Raw genomic sequence first — 10,626 nt, forward strand, 5'->3', positions numbered from 1 at the left:
TCACATGAGAAATTATGGTACGTTATGTATTGTCAGTGGGCATTTTGGGCCTAAAACAACTCTTTGAGATGCGAAAGTATAGGTTTGAGAACGACTTTATAATTAAGCCTGGCTATAGCTCAGTTTTTTATTACTTGGAATCGTGCCGTTCTTGTCTTTTCATTTGTGCGCTGTGGTGTGGTTTCCTGTTCTGGCTGTATGGCATGCGAATGGCAGTTTTCGGCCATAACCAGCCCGTTTCTTCTCGCACCCTCTCCCACCGCGGCAGACAGGAAATCAGACGCTTCAAAAAAAGGACGCCAGAAATATGAAACCGTGGGTTTGTCTTTTAATCATTTTAACATAACACATTACAAGTCAAATGGTACAATGCACTGTACAATAAGTAAATAGGTTTGTTGTAATGTCATCTCTTTGGATCAACCAATATACAAATCTGTCAACTTTACAATGCAGCAACTGACCGCAGGTGAGCTGTGTAACAAAAAAAAAAGCGCGCTGTTTGTCTCCGTTAGGCTTTTCTTTTGTACAGTTCGTCCTGTCAATCATCTCCATGTTATATAAAATAGTGTAAGGATGAATATTCCATTTTTATCTTTTCACCTTTTTTCCAGAAGTCGTGGTAATAAGCAAGTACTAAAAATAGAACGACTATATTGCTAAACAAGTTACATAAAAAGCTTGGAATGCAAGACTTACATTAAGCTAAAATATATCAAACTACAAGTGGATTTTGTCCTCGACGGACGTACCCATTTTCTCACTATAAGCCGAAAGAGCATTTTCTTGGATCGTTTTTCCTTTACTTAAAAGTCAGATTGTTTCGTTTTACCCTAGTTTGGTTACCTCATAATTTCCCTTAATATTTTCGTCACAGGAACCAACTAGTATTCGGGGAATAATAGACAAGTGCATTGCAACGAGAGAAAAAAGATCGACTTTAACTTGGTTAATCTGTCTTTTTCTGCTGTAGAATGCGTGTTGTGAAATCAAACACCTCTTAAAGTACTATCAGTAAACGTTCCAACTATCCAGGCAGTTATATAAAACTTCATTTGAACCAAAAGTGCTTTTTTAGGGGCAGAGAGCTGGTAACAATTTCACACCAGTTGAACCTGCCGGCTTGTTATTATAAATGCTGATTGAAAACACCTCAGTTGTAGATGGAGCTGGAAACGGTTTTGCTTTTGCTTGTGGCGTCCAAGTTTTAGAATTCAGACACTGAGTATGATACTCTAACAAGATCTATTTTAAGGTTAAATGACTTCCTCAAATGTGTGACGAGACGACGTGGGAAAAGGGCCGATGCGGTTAATATTAGTGGAAAGCTATCTAAAATACTGTTACTCTTTTGGGAAAGGAGAAAAACAACAATTACATAAAGATGAATAAACTCTACACATCAAACTAATGGCACGTACAAGATCAAATACAAAAAAAATTACAAACATACAAGGCTGAAAAATACTCTTTTTAAAGGTTTAAAAGTGCTAGGATTCAGATCAGCTCACAGAAAACCCAGGGAGGACAAACTCAAAAATTGCCAAAAGCCTATTAAACATATTTCTTCAAATAATTTTTTTAGGGAAAAAGAAAAACAATTGCAATTTTGTCTGTATACGAGTAATGTCCAGTTCAATTCATTTTAAATGATTTGAAATGTTTGTGAATTAATATAAGCCCTTATAGAGTAGGGAAAATGCGTTTTTGGCTTTTTTTTAAATGAAACAATTACTTCTAACAAGATCACTCGTACAGTATAAGCGACGCAGACTCTTATTCTTTAGTTAGCAATTGTGCAAAAAGAAGTTTCTTCTCCCCAGGTTTTTGGTATGAAAAAAAAAACAAAAACAAATGAGGTGATGCGTTGTGTTGTTTTGAGGTCCTGTTTCAACAAACAGAAAATAATATAATGACAAAACGACTAGGCAATATCCCAATCAAATGTCCCATGCTTTGAATGTCAAAGACCAGGCTGGTGACTTCTTTGTGTCTTTTTTTCAGACCCTTTTCATAAAATGTTCATTCGAATCAAAGCAGCTGAAGAACAGAGAAAACGGACAAACAGTTCACGTGTACTGTGCATGTTTTCTGCTAAAAGATCATTTGCAGTTTCAAATGTTTCCAGAGTGGTCTATGGTTGCTGGCAACCACAGCACGAAGAGCAGCATAATATTGTTTTGTCTTAGTTTTGCGATGTGGCCTTTTGCCTTTTTTCTATGGTCTTTCCTGCTTGTGAGAGATATTCACATTCACTATAAACACAGCTGTCTGGACACAAGGGATGATGAGGTGAAGAGAGAGATTTGTACGAGGCACTGCTTTCACTGCTGGTACGTTGATCGTCATCTGTTTCTTTACACACGACTCTTCCTCACATGGCCATTGGTAACGAATGATTATTTGGTAAGAACTTGTGCAGTCCACTTACTGGGAAATGGCAACTTGTAAAAGACTGTAGGACAAAACCCCTCTACATTCCTGTTTTTGTAATCAACCCGGAAGTGGAATCGCGGTTTCAGACATTTCAGTGCGACGGCGTGTGATCACGGAGGTTAAAAACTGTACACACAAACAGACAGCATCAGTCAGGTCTGATCGAATACTGAGAATAAAAAACGCAAACTGAAACCTGGATCACATTGTGGGCCTCTAGCTCATGCTCTAAAGATTAAAAACGAGTCCATTCTACTGGATTATGCCACTATTAATCTATTATACGCACCTTATTCATCTCCTCGGAAAAACAAGGAACAGGAAAAGCTATAGGGAAAAGCTAATACTTCATCCATTTTGTTCAATATGACGCAAGATACATAATTCTGTAAACCTGCTAGACATTTTTCTTTAAAATCCATCAGCAATTTTTTTAATACAACTATCTAAATTACAAAATGTACTGAAAAAGACGCAATTATAATATATATTTTTTGATGTGGTACTTCGTACACTGCAAAAAAATATACTTGTTTTTGTTTTGTCTTTTTTGCCATTCACATATACCAGGGTTATCATTACAATGTATGTCTCTCTACAATATAAACCTGACTAAAATACCATTTTTATTCTTAAAATACATATATTTATATTGTGATCTGGTGGACAGGATATGGAAGTGAGATACTGATGCCACGGAGACTTAAAATTAGTGCTGGAAGGAGGAAAACCATCTTGAGACTATTCAAAGGTACTTGGAGGTTGTTTGAAATTGCGTGTGTTTGTCTAACGGCGGTCTCTCTTCAGGAAGCATGAAGGTAGAGTGGGAAAAGGGAAGGGATTTCAGTGGGCCACCTTGGCAACCCAAAGGTCAAGTGCCTTCTGCTGTAAACAAAGTGCTTCTTTTGAGAAAAATTGTAAACCTGTAGGATAACCTAAAATTTCTTTTGCTTTAGTTTTTGTATGATCACATTGTACCAAATGAACAAATTGTGCAGTTTTTGTTTTACCCTCTTTGCCTTAATATTTTCAGTCCCTCTGCTTCTCTCACATTAGAACTAGTTACTGACCATTCCAACAAGTTTACGTTTGTATTATCAATACAAAAACGCTGGAAGAGCATATTTTTAGATTATATTTTCATCTAATCAGGTACACAGTATTTGTTTTTAAACTGCTTTTGATAATGATCGAGCTAAATTTGAAATAATTTCACTCCTTCACTAATTCTTCCACTCCTGACCATGAAGACGGTTTTAGTTTAAGGGCAACCAACTATTGCCTGACTTTAAGCTTAATAGAGACAACAAAGAGTCAGGCCTCACATTTGGAAAAGAAAACGAAATTCATATATCACTTCAAACTAGTCTTTCAGAGACAGATTATCTTTTCTACATTAATTTTTTCCTTTTTCTACTAATATTATTACTTTATAAAGTATGCAGTACCATGCCTTACGGCCTACTGATGCTGCTCTCTAACTACAAAATTATAGGAGAGGGGATGTTGGGAGAGGTTCGAAAGGGTATTCAAAAAAAAAAAAAAATCATAGCTAAAACTCAGACAGCCTAAATAAAAGCTCCATATTTCATATGCTTGTTTTCCTCCAGGCTCATTAAAAAGCTGTTGTGCGCTTTTGTTAAGGCTTCTATGTGTTCAAGTGTTCTACCTCCCCACCCCTAGGGGGAGCACCAATGCTCCTCTGCCCTGAGCCCCTGTGGCAGGCCAGGTTGGGGTGGGGACCTCATTGAAAGGCCTGGTGAAATCGAGGCAGAGTGGTCGTACTGAGGCTAGAGCTGAACACTGGTGGGAGTGGGTGAAGGGACCCAAGACCCAGACCCCCACCGGAGCCTGGTTGCTCCTGAGGTTGAGGTTGCAAAGAGGTAAGAGGCACTGCAGCTGTGGCTGTGGCAGCGTGTGGTTCGGCAGCATGCGAAGACGCTGACGACGATGAGGAAGAAGAAGAAGAAACGGCGGAGGACGTGGAGTAGCCCATCACCAGTCCTCCTGAACTCATGGGGGCACTGTAGGGTGGCAGATTGAGTGGAAGAAAGCCCAGCAGATGAGAAAAGTCCATGTTAGCAGCACACAAAGACTCAGCAATGACAGCGGGGCTCTTGGACATGAGGGGGTCCCCGCAAAGGTCATCCGACAATCCCGCTGGAGGTTCCATACCCTCCTTATTGGGCGAAGCTGCTGAGTGGGGGTCGGTTGAGGGCGGCGGAGGAACTGGGAGTCCACTCTGTAGATCCATCAGGAAACTCTCCATCTCCACCTTCAGGGGTTTATCCAGCAGGTATGAGGTAGATCCGAGCTGGTACTTGGGCGGTGGCTGGGGGTGCTGCTGTTGCTGGTTTTGTAGGGAAGGTTGCTGCTGGTGTGAAGGTGGGGAGTGGTGGTGATGGTGAGGGTGGTGGTGGTGGTGGTGATGATGATGAGGGTGATGGTGGTGCAGTGATGATGGGGGCTCCATATGGCAACCCATCCCCATGGCAGTGGATAAAGACCCTGGAACCAGTGAGTGATGGTGGCCCACACCTGGATTGGACATGGCCTGGAGATGATGAGGGTTGTACATGCCCATGGGAAAAGGGGTGGCACCGTGGAAAGGCTTTGTCATCATCGAGTCCTTGGTAGGTCCCATACTACACATCATAGGACTTATTTCTTCTTTCACAGCACAAGGTGGAGAACCAGACCCAAGTAAACCCAACATATCTGGAGACTCTGTCTTGATCTTCAGCAACTCCTGCGAGTGGCTCTTCTTGACATGTCGCGTCAGATGGTCCTTCCGCCCGAAACGTTGGGCACAGTACTGGCACAGGAAGTCTTTGCGTCCCGTGTGCACCACCATGTGTCGGCGAACATCCTTTCGAGTGTAAAAGCGTCGATCACAGTGGTCACAGGGGTGTTTCTTCTCCTTGGCACCACCTGAGGACTTGCCTGAGTGGCTCTTGAGGTGCTCCAAGAGTGCAGGCGTGCTCTCGTAGCTTTGCAAGCACACCTTACAGGTAAGATCACCAGCTGTGGCTGAGTGCATGGCCATGTGGCGCTTGTAGCCCAGCTTTGTGTTATAGTGTTTGCCACACTCTTCACACTTAAAGGCCTCTTTGTTGGGGTCGTGAGTCTGCAGATGGTTTTTCAGGTGATCTTTGCGGTGAAACATCTTTTCACAAAATGAGCACTGATGAGTCTTCTGTGGGGAGTGTGTGGCCATATGCCTACAAAGGAGACAAAGATAGTCTTTAGCTAAAGAATGACACATTGGATACACTTTAAGGCGGGGCGTCCAAACTTGGTCCTGGAGGGCCACTGTGCTGTAGAGTTTGGCAACAGTAAACCTGCCTGATGTTTCTACTATGCCTACTAAGACATTGATTAGCTGGTTCATGTGTGTTTAAAGCAGGAGTGTCTACTTATGCTCCCAGAAGACCACCTTCCCGGCATACCCTGCGTTTCATTCGGAAGGGCTCATCCCCATGCCCTAATCCTTTCGAAAATCTCACTCCGGAGGGTAAACCCTTTGAAGGAATTAGGGCCTAGGGATGAGCCCTTCCAAATGGAACGCAGGGTGTGAAGCCAAACAACTTTCCTGTGCAAAGGATTATTGGGGCCCGAAGTGTCCATCAGTTGTACCCTTTGAAATCTTTCATCCCGAAGGGCCCATTAAAGGCCAGTTTTGAGCACTTCAGTTTGGAATGATCCTTCAATATGGTGGCCATGATTTTTTTTCACTCTGAAGTGCCCTTTCAGAGGGCAATATTTCTCGTTAGGAACACACCATTGGTTAAGCTCCAATCTGCTATAACACACCTGCCTGGAAGACCTTAATTAGATGGTTCAGGTGTGTTTAATTAGGCTTGGAGCTAAACTCTGCAAGACAGTGACCCTCCTGGACTTCCTTGCTCTAAAGCAGGAGTGTCTACCCCTGCTCCCGGATGACCACCTTCCAGCATAGCTTAGCTCCAACCTGCTACTACACACCTGCCTGGACGTTTCCAGCAAGCCTTAAGAAGATGGTACAGGTGTGTTTAATTAAGGTTGGAGCTAAACTCTGCAGAAAGTTGGCCATCCAGTAGCACAATGGTGTCCAATCCTGTGTCTGGAGGACAGATGTCCTGCAGAGTTTACCTTCAACACACCTGCCTGGAAGTTTCTAGTAATCCAATCAAGACTTTGATAAGCTTGTATAGATGTGTTTAATGAGGGTTTGAGCTAAACTTTGCAGAACAGTGGCCCTCCAGCAACGTGTGTGCATCGACGACTGACATATAAGAAAATAAATTGTTGAATAAAGTTATTATTTTTGTTTTTTCTTGTGCACAGAAAGTATTCTCATAGCTTCTTAACATTAAATTTGAACCACAGATGTCACATGGACTATTTTAACAATGTCCTTTTTATGAGAGAAGAGCAGCATCTGATCATAGGGACAAGGTTCACTTTTTCACTCATTTCTGACCCAGACGGACTGAGTGAAGAAACGTTTTCAATGTTAAAGAAGGTGGAGCCCCGGAGCACTCCCACCTATTACTATGAAATTGCCACGGACCAATGGCAGTTCAAAAGCTGGTGGAAAGTTCACGTTGGCGAGGAGTTTAGAACCACCAAGACAAACGCTGTTTTGGCCAGATTTAGTTTGAAATGACATCACAACAATTTATTCTTCTGTTACACTTAAAGTATACTGTGGCTTTTACATGCAAACAGCACCTACCTAAAGAGCTTATATTTGGAGCTGAAAGCCTTAGGGCAATGGGGCTGGGAACAGTGGAAGGGTTTCTCTCCTGTGTGACAGAACGCGTGGAGCCGGAGCTTATCCTGTGAGCTGAAGAGGGCACCGCACACCAAACACTTGTTCCCACTGCCTCTCCCTTCCCTCTCCCTCTCTTTCTCGTTCTCTGTCTCTCTTTCCGTCCTCCCCGCAGCAGGACCTCCAAACACTTTGGTGGCGCCTCGTCGTTCCTCGTCCTCCAGCGTCAGTGTGGCAATATGGTGTGGGGCATCGGCGGCAGCTGCTGCCATGGCAGCCCTAGGGTGCCGTTGCCATTGAAACTCGGCCGTGGCTGCCCTGCCTTCCAGGCTCTGGTTCGATATCGCGGCAACGTTCAAGGGGATGCAGGCTCCTAAATTGTCTGCTATCTGTAACATGCAACCAACAAACAAATAAATGAATGAGCATAAATGTGAACCTGGACCACAAAACCAGTCATAAGTAGCATGGGTATATTTGTAGCAATAGCCAACAATGGTTGTATTATTGTTGTATTACGGATTTCTCTTTTACACCAGTATCATTAGGATATTAAGACCATGTTCCATGAAGATATTTAGTACATTTTCTCCCGTAAATATATCAAAACTTAATTTTTGATTAGTAATATGCATTGCTAAGAACTTCATCTGGACAACTTTAATTCTTCTCAACTTTTTAGATTTTTTTGCACCCTCAGATTCCAGACTTTCAAAAAGTTGTATCTTAGCCAAATAGACAGCTAAACACAGCGCTTACTCCTTCTGTATGTGCTAAAAACTTGTCTCTCAAAAGAAATGTAAGTGCTTTCTTTGTCTTTTTCATTTACCTTCACACTCTCATCCAGTCCCACCTGCCATGACTGGGGCCGAGTAGATGACAATAGTGCTCATCATTATCTTCACCCTTTCATAAAAAGAGAGAAAAAAAGACATACATCATTGATTAATGTTGTACTGTCTCTTCAAATATTTGATCTCAATTTTTGTTCCCCCAAAATTTTTAAAAGTACACTTTACAACAAGTTTTTTAACTTGATCTAACTTTTGATCACAAGTTGTACTATTTTCATTATGTGCATTAAGAAATTACAAAAAGCAATAATTGTATATTACTAACAATAAATCAAACAATAACCTATAATATGTGGCCCTGGACCACAAAACCTTAAGTCTTAAGTCGCTGGGGTATATTTGTAGCAACAGCCAAAAATACATTGCATGGGTCAAAACGATCGATTTTTATTTTATGCCAAAAATCATTAGGAAATTAAGTAAAGATCAAGTTCCATGAAGATATTTTGTACAATTCCTACTGTAAATATATCAAAACGTAATTTATAATTGGTAATATGCATTGTTAAGAACTTCATTTGGACAACTTTAAAGGTGATTTTCTCAATATTTTGATTTTTTTGCACCCTCAGATTTTAGACTTTCAAAAAGTTGCATGTCAGCCAAATATCGTCCTATCATACCAAACCATACATCAATGGAAAGCCTATTTATTTAGCTTTATGGCTGTTTTTTGGTCCAGGGTCACATATGTACATGAACAGGGCACACTGTAACCATTCGGAAACACCTTTACTGTGCCACTATGTTAGCTAGAGGGCAGTAATGTGCAGAACTGTTAATAAATGGGGCAGTAACAGCAGTTGGCAATTCTTCCGTTGCTATACCGCATCAACAATTGAGGTGCACAAAGTAAGCTTTGTGTGTCCATGCATGTTCTGTCATGCATGTGTGTACATGTACTCCAGTGTTTTGAAACAGCGTAAGGCTCCTGTAATCCTAAAGCAAACACAGACACAAAGCTGCCTCTAGGGAGGCCAAATAAATTAGCCCTTAAATAGCACTACCTGTTACAAAGAAAAATGTATACTTAAGTAAAACCCCATGGCACAACGATCACATCATATGACACATAGGTAAAAACAAACAACTACTACTACTTTTATCATGGTTTATGAGACCTTGATTTATTAAGATTAAGATAATGTGTAAGATGTTATGCGTAAAAGAAGCCTCGATTTGGGGGAATCTTTGGGGATTTCCCATATGTAAAAGATTTCTCATATGTTTGCAGTTAGTTACTGTAATTCATTTTTAATGAAAGCGTCTGCCTTAAAGTGTGTATCTATCAAAATATCATACTGACATTTTTAAAATGCTCTAATATGTGACCCTGGAGCACAAAACCAGTCTTAAGTCGCTGGGGTATGTTTGTAGCAATAGCCAAAAATAAATTGCATGGGTCAATTTTTGATTTTTCTTTTATGCCAAAAATCATTAGGAAATTGAGTAAAGATCAAAGATTTTTTGTAAAATGTAATTTTTGATTTGTAATATGCATTGTTAAGAACCTAATTTGGACAACTTTAAAGGTGATTTTCTCAGTATTTTTTGATTTTTTTGCACCCTCAGATTTCTGATTTCAAATAGATGTATCTCAGTCAAATATTGTCCTATCCTAACAAACCATACACCAATAGAAAGCGTATTTATTGAGCTTCCATATGATGTATAAATCTCAGTTTTGTCAAATTTAACCTTATGACTGGTTTTGTGGTCCAGGGTCACATATATCTAGATAATTTCCTGTCTGTGATTTCTACATGGACCTTTTTTTTTTAAATTAATGAATGAACTGAACTATTCCAGGTTATTTATGAAACCTATAATGTTTATATTTATAATACCTGTAAATTGAATTATTTTAATTACAGGAATTGTTTGAAATTAATACTTTTATTTAGCAAGGATGCTTTAAATTGATCAAAAGTGATACTAAAGACATTTATAATGTTACAAAACATTTTTATTTCAGATAAATGCTGTTCTTCTAAACTTTCTATTCATCTAAGAAACCTGAAAAAAAAATTCTACTCAGCTGTTTTCAACATAATACTAATATTCTGATTAGCTGCTCAAAAACATTAAGTAAGGATGCTAAAAAAATCTTTGAAATCCCAGGAATGAATTACATTTTAAAATATATTCCAAAAGAAAAAGGTTAATTTAAATGGTAAAACTATTTCAAAATTGTACTGTTTTTGCTGTATTTTGAATCAAATAAATGCAGGCTTAGTAAGCAGAAGGGACCTAAAAACCTTACTGTTCAAAAATATTTTACATCAATAGATAATATTAATATCTGTCTGCATGGTTTATATGAGAAGTCAACATGCAGTTTACTGCAATGTAATATTTATAGAGACGAATTTAGAGAATCTCTAGTCAATGAATTATAATCACATTGATCAATACAGGCACATTTGAAATGTTTTGTACAAGGGTCAAACTCATACAGCAGAAAACGCACCACAACACCACCCTTCTCATGTCAACCACACATCAGTACTCTAGGGGAATTCATTCTTATACTTCCTTCGCTTTAGTAGTAAGTGATAGACTCATATCACTTTACTGATTGTC

The 10,626-nt window shown here is 39.8% G+C and overlaps 1 protein-coding gene across 1 annotated transcript; it reads right to left on the reverse strand.

Moving 5' to 3' along the window:
- Positions 1-4,173: 4,173 nt before the first annotated feature.
- plagl2 (pleiomorphic adenoma gene-like 2) lies at positions 4,174-7,556 on the reverse strand. The gene is made up of 2 exons (XM_073823778.1): positions 7,154-7,556; positions 4,174-5,657 (listed from the first exon to the last, which is right to left on the reverse strand). Exons 1-2 carry the CDS (start codon positions 7,459-7,461, stop codon positions 4,181-4,183), a joined length of 1,785 nt encoding a protein of 594 aa, XP_073679879.1. The 5' UTR covers positions 7,462-7,556; the 3' UTR covers positions 4,174-4,180.
- Between the last annotated feature and the right edge of the window lie 3,070 nt (positions 7,557-10,626).

The sequence above is a fragment of the Garra rufa genome, chromosome 18 (genome assembly GCF_049309525.1).
Source record: "Garra rufa chromosome 18, GarRuf1.0, whole genome shotgun sequence".
Taxonomy (NCBI): domain Eukaryota; kingdom Metazoa; phylum Chordata; class Actinopteri; order Cypriniformes; family Cyprinidae; genus Garra; species Garra rufa.